The sequence below is a fragment of the Anomalospiza imberbis genome, chromosome 5 (assembly GCF_031753505.1).
Source record: "Anomalospiza imberbis isolate Cuckoo-Finch-1a 21T00152 chromosome 5, ASM3175350v1, whole genome shotgun sequence".
Classification (NCBI taxonomy): Eukaryota; Metazoa; Chordata; class Aves; order Passeriformes; family Viduidae; genus Anomalospiza; species Anomalospiza imberbis.
This window is the reverse complement of record NC_089685.1, coordinates 60,261,460-60,285,631: the sequence shown is the minus strand read 5'-3', so window position 1 is coordinate 60,285,631 and position 24,172 is coordinate 60,261,460. Positions and strand designations below refer to the sequence as shown.

At 45.0% G+C, this 24,172-nt stretch overlaps 2 protein-coding genes and 1 long non-coding RNA gene across 8 annotated transcripts; 1 reads left to right on the top strand and 2 right to left on the bottom strand.

Annotated features, from left to right (window-relative positions):
• Positions 1-430: 430 nt before the first annotated feature.
• On the bottom strand, positions 431-5,397 carry MPST (mercaptopyruvate sulfurtransferase). Of its 4 annotated transcripts, XM_068191162.1 has the most exons (5): positions 4,874-5,397; positions 4,540-4,618; positions 4,061-4,134; positions 2,040-2,692; positions 431-1,425 (listed from the first exon to the last, which is right to left on the bottom strand). In XM_068191162.1, the coding sequence occupies exons 3-5, from the start codon at positions 4,099-4,101 to the stop codon at positions 1,127-1,129; spliced, it is 993 nt and encodes a 330-aa protein (XP_068047263.1). In that variant the 5' UTR covers positions 4,102-4,134; positions 4,540-4,618; positions 4,874-5,397; the 3' UTR covers positions 431-1,126. The 4 variants fall into 4 exon arrangements, with proteins under 4 accessions (XP_068047263.1, XP_068047261.1, XP_068047264.1 ...); XM_068191160.1 differs by lacking the exons at positions 4,540-4,618; positions 4,874-5,397 and having other exon boundaries at positions 4,061-4,498; XM_068191163.1 differs by lacking the exons at positions 4,061-4,134; positions 4,540-4,618; positions 4,874-5,397 and adding an exon at positions 3,134-3,271.
• TST (thiosulfate sulfurtransferase) lies at positions 3,247-16,484 on the top strand. 3 transcript variants are annotated; one of them, XM_068191174.1, is made up of 6 exons: positions 3,247-3,926; positions 11,602-12,413; positions 12,490-12,913; positions 14,610-14,757; positions 15,992-16,102; positions 16,313-16,484. In XM_068191174.1, exons 1-2 carry the CDS (start codon positions 3,341-3,343, stop codon positions 11,898-11,900), a joined length of 885 nt encoding a protein of 294 aa, XP_068047275.1. In that variant the 5' UTR covers positions 3,247-3,340; the 3' UTR covers positions 11,901-12,413; positions 12,490-12,913; positions 14,610-14,757; positions 15,992-16,102; positions 16,313-16,484. The 3 variants fall into 3 exon arrangements, with proteins under 3 accessions (XP_068047275.1, XP_068047274.1, XP_068047276.1); XM_068191173.1 differs by having other exon boundaries at positions 11,602-12,913; XM_068191175.1 differs by having other exon boundaries at positions 11,602-12,922.
• LOC137474530 (uncharacterized) lies at positions 10,056-12,589 on the bottom strand. The gene is made up of 2 exons (XR_010999402.1): positions 12,472-12,589; positions 10,056-10,119 (listed from the first exon to the last, which is right to left on the bottom strand). It is a non-coding gene; the product is annotated as an uncharacterized lncRNA (long non-coding RNA).
• Positions 16,485-24,172: the final 7,688 nt, after the last annotated feature.

The following is a 24,172-nucleotide window of genomic DNA, read 5'->3' as shown; positions in this document are numbered from 1 at the left end:
TTTTGACATAAAAGAAAAAGGTACTGGGGAAAAATAGGTGCCAGTGTGGGCTATTCCCCTGAAGGTCTCAGTTCTGCTAAGTTGGTAGGGTAAGGTTACATGGCAAGAATGAAAATACCCATGCAGTCCATTTTTCACTATGTAAGTTGACATCTAGTGTTTCAAGAACAGAGCTGTAACCTACAACTGTGGACTTTAAGGCAAAAAAGCAAATGGACAAGGACCAAAAGCAGGAAGATGGTGCAGAGACCCAAGAGAGAGGCATGCCATTGTCTTTCCTGGGTCAAAGAGCTTGTTGATTATAAGAGGTGCGGTTCTACTCACAGAGAGGAGGAAATAATCTGATTTGAATCTTACTGTGGACAAAGTGATTCCATAAAAACAGAATTCCTGAAAAGTATTCACCTAAGCAACACTCAGGTAAGTTCCATTCAGCAGAAAGACCTTGAAACATGTTTATTTACATTGTTTAAATCCCAGAATCGTTTCTTTTTCTCAAGGGGGATTATGGACCATGGGGCTACAAGGCTGGCTAAGTACACACTGTAGTTAGAGTCCAAGTACAAGAAGAAATACAAATCAAGTCTCTAGCCTAAGTGCCAACCTAAATGCGATTTGCTTCTTTAATAGGCATCTCTTTCCACAAAGTTTTGCACTCAAAGTGGCCATAACATGCATGGATGGGACAGAAGCAGACAGCAAGATTATGAGGCACACTTATGTAAGTAAGACCATCCCATGGATGAGCATGACTGAATGTTTTGAGTCAGGAGCTTGGCTTAACTCGATTAATTCTCCATGCTGGCAGCAGCACTCTCTGCCATCCATCTGATACGATGAAATGGTCACAGAACCACAGCATGGCTGAGGTTGGAAGTGACCTTAGGAGGACATCTGTTCCACCCTATCTGCTCAAGCAGGGTCACCTAGAGCTGGCTGCCCAGAACTGCTGTCATCTTCTTCCTAAGCAGCAGCAGGGTAAGGAGAAAGTGCTGAAGCACCATGTGCGCATGATTGTTTCCCAATGCCTTTATCTCAAGACACTTAATCAGGAATGCTAAACCCATCTTTTCCAAATCCCATTTCAAGGCAAGCTACGTGCACAGCTGGGAAACAATGCAGGTTATTACACTGTTTTCCCCTTTCCCTCAGAAATAATATTTTCAGGCTGTGCCCTCATGTACCATTCCACCCAGGCCCCGTCGTACACTGCAACATCTGGCTTGCCACAGAGGTAGGCCCCCAGAGCCACATGGCAGGCAGTGACCCCAGAGCCACATGTGGCTACCACTGGCTTTAAGAGGTCCACCTTCTTCTCCTGGAACAGAGTGCGGATCTGCTCAGGGGTCTTCTCTAAGCCAGACTCTGTGAGGAAATCAGTGAAGGGGATGCTCGTCGACCCAGGGACATGACCAGGCTCAATTCCTAAAGGAAAAACAATACAGACAGGAATTAACCTCTATTGTCTGGGACAAGTCTATTGCAAAGCCTATTCTGTTTCACTGAGAGGAATATTTATTGCTTAGAGTATTTTGTTAAAACAAGTACATTTATTTTTGTTACACTTTGCTTTTACTAGATTACTGATTACTCAGGAAGGATGGCTGTATGTGTAACCTTCATGTTACCACATGGGCACAACCCTGTCAAGTTCCATTCTTTCCCCTATTTCCCTCCACAGCTTTCTCCCCATCAGAGCAACCCACACTGATGAAGCACCTCCATAGACCATTCTGAGGGGAATAGCAGCACCAATACTTGAAGAGACCAATGACAATCTTTGGGATGTATCAAAAGCTATGTTCCTCACCCCAGCCCCTCATGAGGACAAAAAGATCCATGGCTTCCCTACTGCTGAATTTTCAAAGAGTAGCACATGCTAGTCAAAAGGAAAGGAGGACAGGTGGACACACTGCCTGAAGTCCCATCCCATAAAAGGTAGCCATTATTTCTTAGCATTACCTCTACAGGAGTCAAAGTAATGGGCACCTTAAATTAAACCCCTCTTTATAATGCCACTGTCTCAGAAGGCGCATTACCGTCTCGGGGCTCTGGCTCTACTCCCCGGAACCGTCCTGCAGCACGGGCATCCACTAGTTGGAAGCTACGGGAATCCAAGTTATCTAAGACGTCCTCATATGTTTTCACCAGGGACTTGTCCAAGGAGGCATGGAACTCAGATGGAGCTACCTGGGTTTTCCCAGAGCTAAGTGCATTCCCCTCTCGCTGCCAGTTCTTCAGACCACCATCCAGAAGGGAGACGGCTTCGTGTCCAAAGACCCGGAACATCCACCACACCCGAGGTGCTGAGAAGAGACCTTGGTCGCTGCCATCATACACCACAACATGGGAATCATTCCCCACACCCAGCTTCCCCACATACTCGGCAAAGTCATTCGCCTTAGGCAGCATGTGATCGTAAGGTGAGGTTCGGTCACTGCACTGGTCAATGTCGAAGAAAACCGCACCGGGGATGTGGCGCTCCTCAAACTCCCGCTTCGGATCACGCTTCATCTTTGGCAAATACCAGGATGCATCCACGATTCTCAAGGCCAGGCCAGCTTGCTGGGACTTGATGGCTTCTGAAAGCCATTTTGCAGACACCAGAGCTCGGTAAAGGAGTTGTTGCGACATCGCTCCGGAGTCCTGGCTGAGATTAGCCAATTTCTGGATACTGCCTGAGTCCACCTGACTGCAGAAGGTAGAGAGTCACAAATTAGAGACCATTCTTCAAAAAGCAACAGGACAAACAAAGATGCATTTTGGGACCCGTTTTGCATTGAGGTGCTGGCTCAGCCTACAATGAGGGTCTTGAAATGCTCCAGCCCCGAAAGTAGTTTCCCAGAGCTCATCCCAAACAATGCCCCGAGCGGGACAGCCACGGCAGTCGTGCCCTGCGCCCGGCCCCACGCAGCTCCTCTGGCCCCATCCAGGGACCCCTGCCAGCACCGTCAGCAGCCAGAGCGGAGTGGGGCAGCCCTAAGGACCAAGTGCTCGGCGGTGAGGCACGGCCCCACGCCTCTGCCCGCCCCGGAGCACACCTGCAGCCGGGGTCTTACCGGGGCCCCGCCGCCGCCCGCTGCGAGCTCCCCCGGCTCGGCGGAGCCGCGATTGCCGCCGCTTCGCCCCGTACCTCCGTGCTGGGCCTCAGCGCCCGCCAGCCACGGCCGCCGCCGGAGGGCGGGAGCGCTCCCAGCGGGCCGGTCCCGGCCGTGCGGCCGCCTCCGTGCCGCCCCTCGAGCCGCGCCTCCCGCCGCCATTTCGTGAGTGTGGGGCCGGGTCGGGCCCTGTGTGTGAGGGGAGCGCAGCGCGGCCGCGCCGCCCCCGCCGGTCCCCCGAGATGGCGCGGCAGGGCCTCAGCCGGGCGCTGGTCACGGCCTCCTGGCTGGCGGAGGCGGTGCGGGCAGGGCGGGTGGGCGCCGGCCTGCGGGTGCTGGACGCCTCCTGGTACCCCCCCAAGGAGCGAAACGCCCGGCAGGAGTTCAAGGAGAGGCACATCCCCGGGGCGTCCTTCTTCGACATCGAGGAGTGCCGGGACAAGTCCTCCCCCTACGACTTCATGCTGCCCAGCGAGTCCCACTTCGCCGACTACGTGGCGGGGCTGGGGGTCAGCAATGACACCCACGTGGTGGTGTACGACGGGGACCAGGTGGGCACCTTCTACGCCCCCCGCGCCTGGTGGATGTTCCGGGCCTTCGGGCACAAGGAAGTCTCTGTGCTGAATGGTGGCTTCAAGAATTGGGTGAAGGAGGGGCACCCCGTCACGGCGGAGGTCACCCAGCCCACCCCGGCTGTCTTTAAGGCCAGGCTGAACAGGGCCCTGGTGAAGACTTTTGAGGAGATGGTACAGAACGTGTCGTCCCTAAAGTTCCAGGTGGTGGATTCCCGCCCCGAGGGCCGGTTTCGGGGGACAGAGCTGGACCAAGGTAATGGAGGTGGGACTGGCACCTGCCCCAGAATGGGATGAATGTCAGTATTAAACTGGGAGTAACAGCTCCTGACAGCCTTCAAACAGATTTTCCTAATGCACAGGCATTCCTCAGCCCGACTCATTGATTACCTTAAGGGATCCACAGTTGCACGTTCAGACCCCAGTGCCATCACTGAATGCTTTTGTTGCAGTTGGCTATAAAGCTGCAGGAGGAAATAACAGAAAAGGGCTGCAGTCATTTGGTTCCAGGATCTCCTATCCCACACCCTGCAGAAGTTTATCAAAATGCAAACATGGGAGGTGAGAGCTCCCAGGGGTTTGTTCAGGGTCCTATCTAAAACCAGCAGACACATAAAAACTATCAGTATTCGTACAGGCATCTCTCACCATAATGAGTGCACAAGCAAAAGCCAAGGTTTTAGGTAATACAGTAACCCAAGGGACATTCTCCTTACCACTCTGACTTCCAGCAAATAGAGAATTTGCTTGAGCTGATCTTTGTTCTTTTGCTTATGTAAGAAAGTCTGAAGCCTTTAGTGAATGTATGGGGTGTCAGCCTCTCTCTTTTAGGTGCCCCAAGTTACAGGAACAAAAACTGATTTCATTACCTCCGTGAAACACTGGACACCCAAGCGGCAGGGGTGGGAGAAGTCCTGTGCAGTGGGAACAGCAGGTACAGCAGTGTGCCTGGAATGAAATTGAAGTTGCTTAAAGGAGGCCCTTGCTGTGTAATTTAAGCCTTGGTGTAACCCAGAATAACCTCTCTTCTGAAAGGGTATAACTTTCCTGACTGACCATTCAGGAGGCGCTCTGGCAATCACGCTCCTACCACCAGAGACTGTAACTGCTAGGACCAAAGCCCCTTGTCAGCAGGTAGTTCCACTGAATTGATGGGTACCCCACTACACAGCCCGCACACACACTCAGACCAGGTTTTCTTACCGTCTTGAGCCTGGGTTTTCCTTAGCAGAGCCTCGAAAGTCTGGTTCCTTAAAGCAATTTTTTTAACAGTACAATAACACAGAAACAGCTTGAGCTCGTGCCTCTGAGGAAGGACCTAAACAAAGGAAGCACTGAATTTTATGCTCTCCCAGTCTGTGTGTGACAAAGTCCTGGCTCCTCCTGCTGAGTCCTCGGCTCCTGCTGTGTCCCAGTGTCCGGTCACCTGGCTGTGCCACAGGTCCTGTGCCCTCTGTTGCGCCAAAGTTCAGCGCCAGTTCCTGGCCTCTTGCCTGGGCTCTCACAGCCCAGAGCCCAACCTGTGGCTGACACTGCAGCTGTACACCGAGCTACTGGCACTGAATGTGTTCCTCAACAAGGGAATCACAGAAATGGTTGGAAGAGAAAGAGTTTCTAGAAGAAAGCACAGAAAAGCTCAGTAGCAGCTATTGGGTCTGAGCAGAGCCCACCCTGCCAGAACGTGCAGAGGGTTTCTGTGGGCCCCAGGCTGTGCTGCCCTGCTGCCCCACAGGTTATCATTCTGTCCTGGCTGTTCACATGTGTGTATGTGTGTGTTGCTGTGTGACAACATGTCCTGAAGTACGTTCCTGCATCCAAACTTCAGGAGCATTTGGCTGTAAATGTCTCTGTATGCATTGGTGGCCCACGTGTCTACAGGGAGCCCCTCAGCACATTTGACCTGCAGAAAGACAATGTGGAAGGTGGGAAAAGTAATGGGAGTGATGGAGGAGACTGTGGCTGGGGAAAGGGAAAGTTAGGCTTATCACTCATTCTATTTCTTCTCCTACTACAGCCCATCAAAGTGAAGGTTGAATTTTAACCTCAAGATATGACTAAAATGCTCCTTGCTGGGAGCTGGTGGATTTTGCATTCTTTCCCAAGGTGAGAGTTGCCACCAGATGACAAATACCGCAGACCCAACAGCATCTTCAAAACAGATTTTTCCTTTGAAATGAGTCAGCATGGAACAGCTTATTTGTGGTGGTCCAGTTTTGCTTCCCACAGCAGATCCAGCAGGATAAGCATCCAGCTGCAGCTGCTCATTCCACAGGAGCTTGACAGCTCTCTGAACCAAGCTAGCCAGTAGCAGCACATCAGCTAGCAGTGGGTGAAAGACAGTGTTTACACCTAAAAGAGCAATTTGAAATCAATGCTGATTAATTGCAGGGGTCACCAATCAGGGAGGACACAATTTGGAGAAGACTAATGGTCTTCAGGTTAAGGAACTTGCTGCCTTCTCAGGTGATTTCAGTTTAATTATTGCTTTAGTTCTTGACTTCCTAATTAAGTCAATTAATCTCTCCTGTTCTGTGAACTTCATCTTTAGAAGAGGCTAATTGCAGCTGACTCTTTTGCCTCTTTAGTTTTTCAGTTCTTTTTGGTAAGAATTAATTGTCCCTGTTTTACTTTTATCCTTGCTGGGATTTAGACCTCTGTACTGGTTAAGATAAGCCATAATATAGGACTAATTTTTATTTGCTGGGAGAGGTTCACCAAAGTTGCTAGAGTGGAAAAAAATGGATATCTCTATAGGCCAGGTCTCATAGGTCTTTAATGCAGGTATTGCCTTGGATGAAAAGCTTGGATGTTCATGAAGAGTGTGCAGCATAAGCCTGTCAGATGTGCAGCCCTGACTTAATGCACCGAGTAGTTTGAGGTGTCCCTGCACAGTTCTCTGTTTCTGCAGGAACTAATAGTCCAGGGCTGATGATAAAAATAATTACATGTTGGTTGCCAGTGCTGATCCTTTCTGGCTGTCAGGCACTGAAAACTGATGAACAAGAATTGTAGTTAACCAATTGCATACAGAAAAGTTGGGAATTTCTGAATTCTTTTGCAGACATCTGAGAAAAGAGGGGAAAGTTGCCAGGCAAGAACTCTATCATCTAAAAAAAGAGAGTAAATCCAAAATCATTTAATGCACTTACAGGTATTTTTCTTCTCATTCTCAGCCCTGAAGTAGTCCTTGTCTCCCTTCTGCATATAGAACTCTTCAGATTTTGCCCATTTTTCCAGTTCTCCATCCTGCCTGCCCCAAACATAAAGCTTTTGCTGCTCTTGAATGCTCAGTGGGAATGAGAATGAAATGTACATTTTTCTTCCCCCTCTCCTCCGAGAGGATTCTGCAGCTGGGAGTGGACTGGCTTTGCTTTGATCATGTAGTAATACTTGGGGCATAGGAATGGAGAGTGAGAGACTTTATCGAAGTCTGTTTCAACCCACAGGAACCTACGAGGACTTTCAGGGAGCTGGCCAGGACCAAGCTTAAAGTGTTCCTTACAAAAGTGTTCACGGTAGGTTGGACAAGATCAGTAATTGTCCCTTCTAAGACATACCATTTGAATGGAAGAGAGAGATAAACAAGGAGGCAACAGAGGAGGCATTTGGAAAAGGACTATCTGCAGCCAGCACACTCCAAAGCCACAGGGAGTTAAATATGGGCTGAGCAAATCTTTTATCTTCTTGACATTAAGAAATTCCATCTGGAGCTTTCATCGCAAAGGGAAGGCTAGAGAGGAGGGGCTGTGGTCTTAGATAAATAGCCAGCAATAAAAACAATATGTAAGCAGAGAATCTAACGGATGTGGAAAAGGGGATTAAGTAGTGAAGAAGATAACATATTACAGGTTATAAATTGTGAGGAAGGACTGCCAGACACCAAGCTGAGTGAGACTTGGCAAAAGGAATTAAGTAACAAAATCTTCTGGAACAGAGTGAACAAAAGAGAACAAGGGAGAAAGAATAAATAAGGTTGCTGTGAAGTTAGCAGGGGTTCCAGGTGGAAGATTATTAGTGTGTGGTCTCAGTATTATATTGAGCAGAGAGTCTGTGCTACCATGTTTCCTTCTCTCCTAAGGATAATTCTGCAGAGCTGGGAGAGAGCTAACCAAAAGATATCCCCATGCTCAAATCAGTGAGGCAGATGATCTCGATCCCAAATATGTATCAAAAATCAGTCATGTGACATTGGAACTTCATGAGGCAAGAATTTGATACATTTATTCAAAGCATAGTTCTGTGGGACAGAAACAATTGCAAGCTTTGTATTTTGAATAAGGGGTACAGCACAACCTAGGCAGCTGCTGGTCTTCTAACATGGATAGACTGGGAAGCTTTCAAAAAACTCTTCAAGAAAAATTACTTTAAACAAAGGCAAAATTGAGTAAAGTATGTTTGTAGACTTGCACTTCACCCAAGGGCTTTATTTCCTTGCCAACAGAATTCCTGGCCAGATAAGAGAAATGGGAATATGCATATCTGGAAGTTATGTTTGATCTTTTCTTTCAGTCATTAGAAGCATCTACAAGGTACAGTTGTGCTATTTGGACTTTATTAGTGCTTTGGGCATAACATTAGAGGGCCATTTATTAGGTCAATGTGAGGAGAGGGCAAATAGCACAAGTATTATTAAATTTTAAAAATTGACTGAAAATGAGATAAGTGAGATAAGAACAGCATGTATTGGAGGAAGATCTGTGGAGCTGGAAGTTGCCAGCATGGTCCCATAGTTAAACTTCTGTGTTTTGTTTTGTATTTTCCTGAATCATCAAGGCTTTGAAAACAGGGAATTGTTACTGAAATGTGCTGTGACATAGCCATGGGAAGGTCTGAATGATCACTTGGGGACTGTTATGTGAGGTGCCACCTGCAGATGTACGAGTGTATAACACTACAGAGAGCAAACTCGAATGCTTAGTAGCCCACAGCACTGAACTGCTTGTGTTTCTCCTACAAACCAATGACCCACATTTGGAAGCAATAGAAGAGGGTAAGACTTGGATGAATTAGTTGGGTGCAGCAACATCACATATGATTTAGCCTTGGCAACAGCCTTGGCAACTCCTGTCTGCCAACTATGATGGTAGGAAATGCCACTTCTTTATGCAGAAGCCTGCTGGACACCTAGAGCTGTTTCTAGGGTGGCCAAGACAGAGAAGAGTGTATCTAATGGGCTCTTACTGGGTTTAGGCTAAGGACAGGAGGTTGTTGGGAGTGCTGAGGGCTTGCCATCAGTCTGTTAGAGCAATAGCAGAAGGGCAGAAAAACTACTTCAGCCACAGGGCAGTGTTAGCTCAAGGAAAAATGGTGTATGGAGTGACTGTGATGATCTGAACACTGGAAATTAATATTCCTCCTCACATGAGCCAGGAGGAGGCTCAGTGAGCACCAGGAGGTGCTTCAGTGGTAAGTTTCATGACAAGAATCCAAACTGTTTCTGAGATGGATGTCTTTTTGAAAGGCAGCTTATAAAATGATCACTGACTAGCTGGGGCTCAGGCTCTATAGTCCTAGGGTTCCTTCCTGGAGTTTCTGACAGTGACTGCATGAATCTGGTGTGGAGTGTCCTCTGTTTCATATGGGACAGGAGCAGATGTATCCTCTCCCCTGTTTGGATTCCAGCTGCATCCAGCCTTGCCTTGCAGTCCTATGTTTCTCTGCTCTTGACCTAGCAAAAAGAGATTATAAAGCTTCCTCAGTCACTTGAGAGCACTTCTTAGGCAGTCCAAGGGATTGTGGTTGTGCAGTTTCAGCTCTTTTTCTCAGCTGAACACCCACATATGTAAATAAATGCAGTTCCTACAGAATTCCCCATCTTTCATCTGCAGAGTGCAAGCACTGGTCTCTGACTCCAACAGACTTTTGAATCTCTGGAGCAATAAAGTCTCCCTATAGATCAAAGTCAAAACTACTCTAAAATGAGTGGTTTTTTCAGATCTGCTCAGCTCCTACCTGAAGAGTTGTTTAAGGGTGGTGAATTCTCAGTCTCCAATAAGAGAGAGGTACAAACCTATTTTAAGGTGCTTGAACAGTCTAGAGAAGAGATAATGATCATGGTGCCTGGGACACTTAGTAAGTGAATTGAGGGCCCAGCAAGCTTCTTTGAGCAAGAGTTCCCTTCTAGTTCATCTTCCAGGACTTCCTGATCTCAGTACATTTCCCAGTGCTTTAGGATAGCTCACAGACTTGTCTATATTGGGGTGATCACCAGGACTGCAGCAGAAATCCGTTGCTGAATGGATCCTTTCCCATTTACTCTGTGGGAAAGTGGTTGCCTAACCCAGGCATGTAAGAGGCTTCAGTAAGCAGCTTTGCAGTCTGAGAACCATATACAAAGTTTTCTCAGTTTTTGCTTCATTTTTTATTTCCTTTCTGTCATACAGACACTGTATTGATGAGTGAGTTTTGCAGTTCTCTGTACTGAAGTTATGAACTGTTGGCTTCTGGAACTGGAAAAAATGTGGTGAAACCATCAGTCTAAAACACTGCCTCTTTTATTTTTTCTTTTCCTTTTTAAATGTTAGTCCCTGCAGAAGTCAGCAGTTTTTCTCCCAACTTCTCTCAGTAATGCTAAACATTTCTGAAGGATGCATGAGGTGACTCCTAGACAACTGTACCATATTTTTAATGCACTCGGGGAGGATGAATCAAGAGACAAAGAGGGTCCATCTGGAACAGGAAGAGAACTTGTGAAGCTGACTCAGGGAAGCTTTGATTGTCTTTAGGTTCTGTCTTTGTTCAGCAGAGCAAAAATTCCCTTCAATTCTGTGCCAAAGCCATTTTCCTCTTGTATCTCACTATGTCATGTTACCACTCTGCATAGTGATGAAACTGCAGTGTCATTATGTATGATGTCAGTCTCTGTCTAGGTGTAGTTTAATCATTTGACTGTAACAAAGTCAAATGATTAAACTGGCCCAATCACTCCCATCTCCCAAGACCAGTTATCCCAATGATTTGGGCAAGTAGAAAGCTGCCAGTAAAAGATTTACTATTCATGTGGTTTTTTTCAGATCTGTCTCATTAGAAGTTCAAACCTAGCAAGGAAACCTTCCTTGAAACAGATTTTCAGTGTAATACATAATGGTTTTGGCTCCAGTGAGGCTTGATCCAAAGCCTCTCAGAATGATTGGAAAAACTTCCATTATTAAGCCTTAAGAGTCTGAATTTGAGGGGTGTGATGCCAACCTTGTCCATTGTATTTTTATATCTGCAACTCTCTAAAGGCCTTCTTTTGACATGCAGTTTTGAACTTGCCTGAAGTGGTCAGATACACCAGCAGAAAAACAGAACCTGTGCTGATTTCATTCATGGAGTAGATAAGAAGTGATACAGAATTTAAATTCTGACTTCTCTGACTCCATTGTCCCAGGATAGCTGCCTCAGAAGTGATGTGGCTGACTTTAAGGTTGCTTTATGATTTCTTACTTATTTTTCTGAAATATGACTTTTCAGATGATGCAGGAATAAACTGTGAACAGGTAACCACTTTCGTAAATACCATGTACAGGCCACATTTCCTGCTTCTGAAAACTGTGTCACTATGTGCTGGCATACCTGGGGAAGGTTGGAAATGCATTGCTTTATTCCTCTTATCACAGGTGCCCTTAATGCCTTTGTTAAGGCATTTTCTGTGGAGGTTCATTGATTCCTGTCCTATCTAGGGCTTTTTCAGATTTCTACATCTCATTGCTTTCACTGAGGAAATAGTTTGCTAAATATTGTGGAAGTTTTGACTTCAGCAAAATTGAATAATATTTGTCCTCTTCTTTTTAGCCTAATACCACTTTGCATCTTCATCATCAAGTGGAACAAATGAGTCTTTTGGAGGGAGTGAGACTATCTGCAGTGATGTCTGTAATATCTGTGTCTTTCATCACCTACATTAATGTGTCCTTGCTCATGTTTCCTTTCCTGGTTCACTCTTGCAGGGTTGGAATCTGGCCACATCCCTGGTGCTGTGAACATACCCTTCCACTCATTCCTATCAGAAACAGGGCATGAGAAGAGTATTGAGGAGATCCAGGAAATATTCCGTGAGAAGAAAGTGGATCTCTCAAAGCCGCTGACGGCCACGTGCCGCAAGGGCGTCACGGCGTGTCAGATTGCCTTGGCAGCCTTCCTATGTGGCAAGCGCGATGTGGCCGTGTACGATGGCTCCTGGTCCGAGTGGTTCCACCGAGCCCCACCACACTACAAGGTCTCCGAGTTGAAGCGCAGCAAGGCCTAGAGGGAGAGCTGTGTCTGGGGTAACACGGTCTAGCAGCTGTCTCCAGCCCAGGGTAAAGCAAAAGGGAGGAGGTGGAAGTAAAGAAAAAAATGGTTCGATTTTGCCAATTTTTTTAAGAATTATCATTAGGTTTCTATTGAACTTTTGATTTTTGACAATTAATAAAAATCTTAGATGATGCATCTGTGAGTATTTCTAATTCTGTTCTGTTACCTGCGACCTGCTTGTGTTGGGTGAGAAAAGCATCTCTGCAGCATGAAGAGAGTTACACTCTGCCTGAAGACCTGCAGAAATTCCAGTGGCCTGGTGAAAGATCAGGAGCAGAATGAATGCAAAGTCCAGTGCTAAAATACAGCACTGGGTATTGAACATGGGAGGACCATGTCATTGACTCTATGGAAGATTTCTTGCCAGCCCAACATCTTCCCATTTGGAATGTGGAAAATGGGGGTACCCTCTATACGCCAACTGGACCCAACCCATAGGGATGTGTTTTGCTTCCATGAAGTCCAGGTAAGGGACATCAAAAATAAATGTATGGTATCAACTGGTATGGCCCACTGATTATTACCCTCTACTGGCGTTCCAGGTAGGCAGCAACAAGGTCCCAGCAAGAAGGCTGAGGTTGGAGAGCTCATGTGAAGCATTTGGAGATGCTAAAAGATCAATTTCTGCTGAAATACAGTCTTGTTGATTATCATGACTGTGTTAAGAAAGTCTCCATGAAATCCTGTATGTGTGATGAGAACTTTTGGGCACAGGTATTTCATGAAACATGAGCCTTTTACTCTGCTCCTTGTGTGTTTTTCCAATGAGTGAGATAACCCTTCTCTACACTGTGAAACTCCATCTTTCCCATGGAGCTGGAGCCCACAGCTCATAGAGGGAGGGAGCAATGTTCCCTAGCAACCACCTCTACTCTTCAGCCTTCATCCCACCTCCATACCTGGACTTCAGCTGGACCTGCCTGCTTCTACAAACCACCAGTCATCGCACCAGGGATCATGGACCAGGTGAGAGAGGTCGTTATGGAAGAGGCTTTGCCTCTCGGTTAATCATAGATATTTGGAATTTTTTTAATCAATAACAAAAAGAGAGAGAAATGTCATTTTCACATCCATGGGGCTCCTCAGGTTTGGAAAGTCACTGAAACCTCCTCACACTTTGGAGACCCGGTCAAATGTGGAAGGCCTATGAGACCACTCTTGGCCATGTCTGGTGGGTGGTGAGAGTGGCCAGTTCGCACATCTGACTAAGGAGGTTTTCTGCCTGAGAAGAACGGCCTTCCTCAAAGGCTGCATGTCAGGAAAGTCAGTGTTAGGCTATGCTAAACATCTCGTTCAGAAAGAACGATCACGTTTAAATCTCTTTAGCTCTTTGATCAAGATCTATCTTTTCTGATTGGTTGCCTATTGTCCCTCACAGAACTGGTTTAGCAAAGCAATAAGTAGACGTACTTCTGTGGTTTCTGTTATCCAGGAGGATGGCAAAATGGCCTTTAAGTCCTTCTTGGCCTTGAGATGTGGGATTCTCTGAGCAGTACTTTGACTTTGGACCTTCAGAGTCAGAAATAAAATTTAAAATCACAATCACATGCAGTTACAGTGTTTTTATAATAACAGTGACAACAACATCATATACAGTTACAAACTAGAAAGTAGGAACAGTTGCGGGCTTTGGTGTCATTTTGTCCCAGAGGAGCTGGGGAAATTATTGATGAAAGGGATTTGGGAAATGAACACATGGCCTCATTACACAGAAATTCTGCTTTGTTGGAAGAAATGGGAGAGGAGGAATTTCTACATCAGCAGACTGGAAAGTTCTTCCTACCAAATATAGTAATAATAACAAACAGACAAGTTTTTGTTTTAAGTAGGAGGTGGGAGTTAGCACAGCAGTTTATTTAGCAGCATCTTCCTGCACTTTGATCATGTGTAAGTGTATGGCTCTTCTTTAAAAAGAAAGAAGAGTGATAGAGAAAAGCAGATCATTCCCTGTGAGTCAGGACTGGCTTCCTCTCCTCATGTCTTGTGGCTCTGTTCTTTTTGTGGGAGAGGTTCTGCAGAGCATGCAGCACTGACTTCTGGAGTCTGGCTGATACAGTAACTTCAGCTTCAGGATCCCAATACTATGTTAAGACTTGGTGCTGCAAAGACCCATCTTGTAAAACCCAAGCTGCTGCTGATTCAAGCTCCCTGGTGGAGCACTAGGCTTCCTATCACATGGGATGGCATCTTCATTCCCACAACTGCCTCAAGAGCAGAAGGTAAACCCTGTGTCATGTCCTGAGCTAATCTGACAAATCCAAACGTACATTCCTACCTGATCCAGATCCCATTTGTCCTGCTGCTAGTGCCAGCAGGCTCACAATTACCATATTCCACCACTATGGGCCAGGGCTTCCATTTTAACTTGAATGGGCTTTGCATGGGCTAAACCTATCAAGTCCCCCTGGGATGAGGAACACACCCAATAAGCAGGACATAACAGAGGGTTACACAGATTTTCCCTCTGCAGGAAAGGCACTTCTCGTTCTAGTTGTCCCATGCAAATACAATGCCTACAGAAGCCACTAAGGGAAACTCAAGGACAGACCCAGGTCCCAGGGATTAGTCATAGCTCAAAGAGCTGTGCAGGGGTGGAAATGCCAGAAGTTTTTTGCACTTTGGGAATGTAGATTGAGAGTTTCCCTGTTGTTTGTATTTCCAGAAACGTCAAGCTCAGGACAATGCAGCATTAGAAACAGGACAGAAAGGACCCAACGACTGTACTGAAATGACAAAAAGCTCCTTGACCTGGGCATCTCTTTCAGATTACCAACAGCTGGATTACAATTTGAGAGTAAATCTCTTCCAAGGTGAGAGGACACACCACCTACCCCTGACCTTCAAAGCTGGTTCCATCTATGCTTTGCCAGGGCTCAGGCAGCCACATTGCTGTGGGTGGAGATCTGACCATAGGTAATAATCACTTTCCCCTCTTATTCCTTCTATCCAAAGTCACTGCTTTTCCAGGCTGTGGTACCTGAGGAGCTGGAATGTAGACATTCCCATTTTATATATTCTATCCCTTTCTTTTCTTTCACTTTTTTTTTTTTCCCACAGTATGAAAAGTGAACATGAGTCATAACCCCTGTTATCCTCTCCAGAGTTGTCCAAATAGACACCATTTGCAATTCAATGTTCCCTGTCGTCTCAAGTTCCTAGTTACCTCCAGTTCCAGTCCCGACATCATTTCTCTTCCAGACCTTTCGACACGTAGAGCTCTAAAATATCTTTCCCTAACCTCTGTTTCCAAGGTTCCCCAGGATCCCTCCATCTAAGCAAATATTGAAAACTGAGCATTAATCCAAGAAACTCTGAAATAATTGTCACTGTTCTAGTTTCTCATGTACCAGCATAAGGCAGATTCCTTTTTCTCATACAGTATGTTTCATGACAAGACCTTGCTGAGTATTGAGGACTGCATTGTCCTGGGTTTGTGTGGTCACACAGAAAAGACTGACATCTTTCCTCAGGGAGCTCAAAATCAATATTGTCAAGACAAAAGTGAGATTAAAAGGAAGGTGAAGAGGAAAGGGTTAGAGATTAAAACAAAGCCCCCTCATGGCTAGAAGTAAAGAGGGGATAAAAAGAGAAGTCCCAGTTGGGAACTCTTTGTTATGTATTGTGGCAGAAAATGAGATCAAGAAGGCCTGGAGTGCTAAGATGGTGGGGGTTTTGTGGAGTTGTTCTGCTAGTAGCTGCTAGGAAACTAGTCACATGGATGAGGAGATTCAACAGGAGGTAAGTGGGCACTTGACTGAAGAAAGGGCAGTGGCATACAAATAAAGATGATACCTTGTATCACCCTCTGTGTGCATCTCATACTTGAGGATGAAAAGCAGATAAATTGGCAAACACAAGCAACCTCTTGGGCGGTGATGATGAAGCTATTGTTCAGCACCCAGCCTCAAACCTGATCGAAGATACTGCAGTCGACACATGCCTTTTCTTGAGCCCTTGCATCTGCTGGCGTTGCTCCCCTGCTCAAATCCAGGACTGCAGTAGGGTGATCTCTACATACAATTCCTTGTTTGCTGTTCCTTTCAGGTGGCTCACTGAAGACTCGAAGCTTGATGAGAGATTCCTACACCCCTGACATATTTCAGAAGGCAGTCATAGATCCCAGACATTGGCATGGAAGGAGAATTAACGAGCTAGGTATGACTTCTGCCAGGAAAAGTACATTGCTGAATTCCTGAGATGGGTGATGCTTCTGCCAAGGACAAAGGATGAATTTGGGCAGTTTCTACAAGGGGAGTAGAAACTGGCATTTTAACAAGAGAGAAGCTCTACAGCTAGAATAATCCTTGGGGTATGACAGCACTAGGAGGGAAGCTGTAACTGCGCTACGATTTCCCTTCTTTACAGGGAGATGGTATGAAAAATATTTCCTAGATCTTAACGTGCAGAAAGCAATGAAGAAGAAATATGGGGGGGATAAAAAAGACAATTTCTAGAAGATGAAGGTTGAAGATTGGAGTGCATTCAACAACGAGTCTTTTTCTTCCACCATCTAATAAACCTGCCTGTGAAGCCTGAACCCATTGCCTGCTAGCTGGCAACACCAGATTTGTTCCTGGTGCTTTCTCCTCTCTCTATTAAAGTGTCTCTGGGGAGAACAGTGTGAGATAAATCTGAATGTGCAAACAAGAAAAAAATCACTTTGTTGTTCCCACCACTGGTTCGGTGGGAAGGATTAGTGTGTGAGTTCCATACCCTTGCAGAAGGATGTGGTGTTGAGAGAAGCCCACACAGAAATTCATCTGCTCAGCATGTAAGTTGGGGCAGGACCTGTGAGTGGTGGAAGAGGGCAGTGGTGGAAGAGGTGTGTGTTTGTGAGCAAACTCATGCTTGCCAGAAGATTCATGACACTTTGACAGCTACCCCAGCAGTCCAGAGAGTACAGAGGATGCACTGGGAACCAACCAGGGTTGTCCCAGCAGCAGAAATGTGCTAAAGAAATGGAAATTCACCTGAGAAGAGGTGGCATCAGGCTGTTTGTGAAAGCTCATGCTATTTACAGGCCAAGCCAGTGAAAATAAAACCAAAGGAACAACACCTTATTCCACCTAAAGGGAACAGGAAAGCTGCAAGAAGCCTCAGGAGTCCTCCAAAGCACAAATCACCTCACAACGTGCATGTACCCTTACTGAAGCTGTCATAAGCCCCACTTGCCCCTGACAGACCTTTACCTAGCTCAGAGGTAAGTGGCTCTCAGAGAGAAGCACATGCATCCAGCGTCCAGTCTGTACAACCTGGAGTTCAGGAGCATATCCGGGCAGTAAGTAAGGACCACCCAAGGGTTGAATGATGCAGGATATGCAGGGTCTTTAGTGCTTCCTGATATGTTTTTCTCACAAATTTAATGGTCTTTATTACAGGACTCTGCCTTCCAGCTCCAAAGTGTAACAATTTGGTGCAGCAATCACAAAGTACATTTCTGGGAATAGCAATGCCCTGTTCTTCCCCATCTGGTCCTAAGCTCTCAGCATTTTACAAGATTGATGCTTTGCTCAATAATATGAACAGTTTTGGGACAGAATTAGGATTGTGACCTCACCATTGGTTGGTGATTAGATAACAGTATGCTGACTTCGTTAAAGTAGTGAAGGAGGTTAAAATTTAGCTAATATGATAATCAAGTGATAATCATTTTCCAGCACCAATAATTAACCAAATATTTCCAGGCAGATGTCCAAGTCTTTCAAATTAAGGAGACTGGCCAAATTGCAGCTTGTAGAAACCTCCCTGTGGGTTTGCTTTGTACATCAGTACTGAGTGGCTGCTGTCTGAGTACACACCACTCTTGCCTCCCCTGAACAGCACAGCTCTGTAGGAACAGCCGGCTCCCTGCGTTGCATCCAGCACTGATGGCCAATATAACTCCAGGTACATAATGAACACTGTCTTCTGAGACCACAGCAGGTCCTAGTCCAGAAAACATGGAGCTGAACAGAAATCTACTGATGATGTTTGGCATACTGGAAGCAGGCAGTTCAGAGCACAGTCAGCTAATAGGCAACACATAATGTGGGATGAATCCACATATAGATGTACAAATTTGTTCCTACTAGACATTAAAAATGCCTGCTAGCCATTAGAAATGGACCCTAGGGCAAGCAAGCAGATTGCAGGATTATAGTTCAGCTGGAAGCAAATGCCCTTTTACTATTCATGAAGGGCTCATTAAGAGAGTAGATCAGAAGAGAAATTGACTGAAAGGTCCTGTTGGTGCACCACTGGGCACAAAATGGGGTATTTGCCTCTTGCAGTGAAATCAAGGCACTGTGTTCACCTTTTACAAATGAAAATATTTTATAATCACCTGGATAGTATAAAATACTTGGTGTTATATAATGCACTCAAATGGATGACAGCTGTTTGATGACAAATGAACATAACTGTGTCAATCCCCCTTCATCTTCTTTGCTTTGCCAAATGGTATGGCTCAGCCAGGAAAAAAACACTTTCAGACAGGTGACACATGAAAGCTGCAGAGGTAACCAAGATTATTGTTTTTGGTAAGGCAGCACAGCTGCTGGGGGCAATCAATACCTGAAGTCTTTGAGAGCTGAACAGACTAATTTAGCCACAACCTTGGCAAGGAACATTTTTCTGTGTGGCACTTTTTGTTTTAGAGTGCTTTGGATATCCAAACACATGTATGGAAAGCCAGTCTTGGAATCTCCAGGTACCATGTCATATGCTGTTAAACCAGAACGGAGTTGAAATAAGTGCTCATGCTCACTGCAGCTGAAATCTCCCTTCTATCCATTCTTCAGCTCTCAACAGTTCATTCCTTCTTGCTTGTTCTGTGCTGGTGTTGGCACTTCCCTGCCATGCTCTGAAATGAGTCAAATTGATAAACCAGCAGAAAATCAATACAGAAGGAAAAACAAAACAAAACAGAAGTTAATAGGTTAACCAATTAAAATTTCTAAGTGAAGGATTTTGTTGCAGACAAGGCAATGAGTGATGGGATATGCAGATGTGGGGAAAGAAAGGTAGAAGGAGAATGGAGGTGGAAATGGCCTTTCACTGCCTTTTTTATGCAGCAAGAAATTAGTTTGCCTCCACTGTATTGTCTCACAGAACGCAGTGCTTTGCAACGCAGGTAGCCCGTATTTAAGTGGTTTTACAGGGTCTGATCATTGGGTGGCAGCTCTGAGCCAGTGTTTTTATCTGACAAGTCAGAAATAGGAAAAAAGAATGAGTTCTTCTCTGGTTTAGCTAAATCATTCAATGAAATTGCTATTTAAGAACTGTTTAGGTCACCTCTAAACGGTCAGTGCACTTGAAATAAAATCAGACTACAAGGATATGAAGTAGAAGAAACCAGTTTCACCCCAGCTTCTGCAGCACTCTCCTCACAACTTTTTCTAGCAGTAATGGCTACTTCCCTGTTCAGGTTTATGAATCACTGCAGTTAAAGCACAGGTCATTTTGCAGGATATCACTTTCAATAAATATTTCCTATTATTCAAGCAATATTTTATTTTTCGTTTCATTTAAAGCTCTGACCTCTGCCTATCTCACGCTTTCCTGAATGATTTCAACCTTCAAAGTCACTGTGAATGACTTTGAATAGCTCATATAAAGAGATGGTGACAACTGTAAGAATAGAAGACAGACCGTGCAAAAACTCCTTTTAGTGTCTTCAGCCAACTCTACGATTCAATCCTTTGTGCTGTAAACTTGCATGGAAGTAAAACTCAAATTCAGAGCTACATCTATCCTGAGTAAGCCCAATATTCCTAAACGAATGGAGTACTTACTGCTGATCCTGCCTATAATGGGATAAAAGATAAATCCAGCACTGCTTGGAGTGGCAAGAGATCACAACAAAAAGGGAGCAGGTGAATTGACTTCAGTGGATTTCACTCTCAGGCACTGAGTTTAAAATACAATTGTGTCTTACATTTGAAGGTATTAAAATCTCTCATTCATCAAGAGAGAATGGTGATTTGAGGGTCAGGAATTACCTGTGGTGCTCCACTTGATAGTGGTAGAACAAATGAGCCAAGGAGCAAGAAAGGTATAAAACACAACCAAAATTCAAATGGTGTGTTCCTCAGGGTTCACTTTGTCCTTTCCTTGCCACAGACTCCTCTCTGACAGAGCCAAGGCTTCATGGATTGAAGCTGGAGGAGCAGTGACCCGGTGTCAGGGGTGGGATCACTGTGCTTGGAAACAGTACAAGAGGTTTAAGAACAGCAACTCCTTACAGATGGAGAATAGGCTCTCTCAGCTTTGGGCAAAACAGAGTGAGGGCTACATTGAAAAATATACAAGAAGGTTCTATTGCTGATTTTAGTGAACAGGCCTAGAATTTTTATGCTGAGTTGCCATTTTATCCCTCTTAATAACATTCCTTTTCTTTTAAACCCTTGGATTCATTGCTTCTGAGCAGGAAAACTGATTATCCAAGCTCATTGTGGGCCCAAGTGAAATCATTTTCTTTTCCTATAACCCGAGAGCCTTGAACTGAAATTGATTAACTATTTTTAGAAAGAAGCTGTAGCTAAATCTGACTTCTTCCCCTGCCAATCACACCTATCAGGGGAGTGCAAAACAAGCCTATCTGAATGCAGGTGCCTAGGAATTATGGCCTGTCCCTTTTACCAAACACATTAATATAACTAAGAAAGAGGTGGGGTTGTTTGAGATCTTTTGCCATCTTGGACTAGAAGCTGGAGAGGAGAGGTAGCATTTTTGGAAAGAAAACGGGATAATAGTGGTGTTATATTTCGAATTTTTGTTTTGGTTATCTAACACCTCTGCAACTCCATCAGGCTTTACTGAATCTCAAGGCTGGCTACTCTCCTTTTCCAACAGCTTTCTTTAGCATTCTGAAGACCCTTTCAGTGTCTTCCTTGCCACTGCTGGATGAAAAAAAGCACGGGACTTGGCTGCTACTAAGAGCTCTCTAGCTGGCAGCTCTCTCTGGTGCCAACGGCATACAGACAGGAGATGACCTAATGGGGTTCATTGTCTTCCAGGAAGCCAGAAGGAACCTCTGGCCACATCTTTTGCACCTTCCTCAGAAGTTCCAAGCCTCAGACTTTGCTGTGACCCAGGAAGAGGTCAACTGTCTACTGCCAACTGCAAGTGTCCCAGTTCCAAGATATGAAAGCACAATTCAGCTTTTGAGAAAAATCCATGTTTTTCCTGTAAATAAAACAGGGGCAGGGGCCATTCTCTGGCTCTCTGGTAAAATGGCACAGGCTGGCTGCATCTGCTGACTTGCTGGTTTCCTTGGTCTCCCACAGAGCCTCTGCAGTGTAAAACACAGATAAAGTTCTGTGTCTCTTTTATTCAGCTCAAAGTGCCCGACACACTGTGTTACAGCTGTACTCTGAGTGAAAAAGGATGTGCTTTGCCCAGCCTGGGTGCAAAGCCTGCTGGAATGCTGCTGAAGGACACTGCATACAGCCTCAGCCGGTGCAGTTGTGTCAGTGGGAATTGTTGCTACCCTATGCTATCTCCCAAATGATGCCAGGTTGTTATCTTGGAGAGCACTGGTTGGCACAGGCAAAACCATGGCAGGGGGAGTGCTGACAACAAAACAGTGCAAGCAGTTGCAAGGCAGTGTGTGATACTACATCTTGGCCCTGATTTATTTGGCACTAATAACTCAGGCAATGTGACTGCTAGCATCAGCACTTATGAAGATCACAAGCTTTCAGGGATATTTTGCAGTCAGTTTTTCAAAATAAAGGACCCTTGTCTCTTACAAGCACTAAGTGTGAAACTAGACAAAGGAAGAAGACAACAATTTCCAAGAAGCTGCAAACAAACCCAACTTTCCTTCACATTACTTACAAAAGTACAAATTAAAAAGCCCTGACCCTCACTCCTAAGAGCCAGATAATTATCACAAGACCCAGGAGTTAATTTAATTTGTATCAGCTTCCGTGACTGCTCTGCAACCTAGGATATTTTCCCACAGAGAGTTTTCTGGTCACCTTCCCACTCTGTCTTTGAAGACATGATATAAATTTGAGGCATTATGGACAATTTGGAGCTATTTCTGATCGGCCACACACTGGCTGGGACCAATGCAGCTCTTTGTTTACATTCAATTTTCAAAGTCAGACTTTGCTTCAAGGAGCAAAAAGTATGTCATTTCTAAAGGATGAGGAGGTAAGGGAATATGTGTCTTTTCGTGAGAGAGAAGTTGTGTTCAGGCAAGCTGGGAGGAATTCAGCCAACAAGGTTTCCACTGCCTTTTATTGAAATCTATTTGCAAAGGAAATGCAGAAGAAGAAAGGAAGTAGTTTTCTATCCTCAGACTTCCATCTGGGAGGTCAAGGACTGCAGCTGAAGTAATTGCTCACAATTTCCATAGGTGTTTGGAAGGTGACACAGGAGATAAACAAGTGAAAATGCTTTGTCCCCCCCCCCATTGCAATTGGTGATACCCATGTGCAGCCTGCTCTTACCCGATGGCTAGTAAGGAATTTTAGGATTAGATATTGAACAATATAATCTAAGAATGTTTTAAATACTCAAGACTAGAGACAAGACTTAACCTTTATCATTCTGAAACAAGTAGATATATATCTCTGCCTCCACTATCAGGTCAAATTAGAAGTTGTGGTTTTCTTGATCATATCCATGGATGTGACACACCCAGGGCATTGTGAAGTTCTGGAAGTCAGGGTGTTTTAGACCTTTGTGGGGCCTTCAGGTCCATTTCTTTGTTCAGAACAATTTCTTCGTTCCTGGTTAATCAGAAGGATAAAAGCATGACTATCGCAGTAGGATGCTGCTGCACTGCCCTATGTGTGGTTGCTGAAACCTTCCCCACATCTATTCTGTTTTTAAATCAATATTACCTTATGCTGGCATACTCCTGTAATTCATTAAGTGACATGAATAAATTCTCTAATACCAAACACTTCTGCTTTACTCTCTCTTTCTTTCCTCAAAGGAAGATGCACTCAAAATAACTATTTTGGGTTGGTGGGTGTCTGGTCCCTGAGCACAATCTTTTTCATGTCTTCCCTCAAAAGGGGTTTGGCTGCCCGTGCTCAAGGCTGCCTAAACTGGAATCATCCTGGCTGAGGGTCTGCCCACCTTCACTCAGAAGGTGCTTGTAAATTCAGGCTCTTGCCTGAGCTATGGCACAGCCACATTCATGCCTGGTGTTGCACACTGCTGATTGATCCATGGGATTGACTTCCTAGCTTGACCTTAGGTCTGGCTACTGGATAGGGACTTCCTATGGGATCTGGATTGATGGCTGATTCTGGCCACTCTCACTATTCTGCAGTTCTTGTTACTGTGGGATCACACCTTTTTTTACTGAGGTCAATGCCTTGCTGTCACCCTCAGCTCCCAACTCACCTTCCTTCAGCAAGCAAAGCTTGTGACTTCCATAACAGCAGGCTTGGCATTTTTCATGTGTACACACATCTGTTATGCTGCTCACACTAGAGAATACAAAGAAGGGACACCAGAGAAATGCAACCAGCTGTTGGGACAGAGGTTTTGTGAGGACTGTGGGACTGCAGAGCTCCTGAAAACAGAAAATTATTTCCATGCAGACCGTGAAGTCCTTTATGCCTCAGGAACACTCCTGTGGTTTCAGACTTCAACCCACAGCAAATTGCTAACTTTTAGAATGTGATTTAATACTCTAGGGATTGTAAGAACCACTTTCTCTATTGGCTTCACAGCTGTCAAGTGAATTCATGAATGAAATCTACAGCTCTTTCTCAAAATTAAAACCAAGGTAATTTCTTCCTATTCTTATTTCATGTCTTTGCTTTCCTGCCTCCAATGTCTTTGCTGTTTATCCCTCCATTTCCAGCATTCACTATTATACTTTTTCTCTTTCCCCTATCTCTTCTTGATTCTCTGTTCCTTCCTCTTTCTCATACTCTCCAATCTGACTGTTCTGTTTTCTTCCTGAAAGGAAGCAGAAGTAGCAATAAGATAGTGCAAGACATATCTAGTATATCTGAGAGGAAACATGTCAGACACATACAACTTCTGGGTATTTTACAGTTTTTGTTTTGCAGGAATAATTTCAACATAGCTATGCTCTTGCTGGCATAAGGAAAAAGCAGCCTTCTTTGCCATTCTGATTAGTTATTATCACCACTGTCCCTAGTGTAACACATTACACTCCACTCAAGTGCAATTATTAGCAAGTCCTGCTATAATGTGTCTGTGTGCTCTCACAGCAAAAACAGGAGACAGTGATTGAAAAGCTAATGAAAC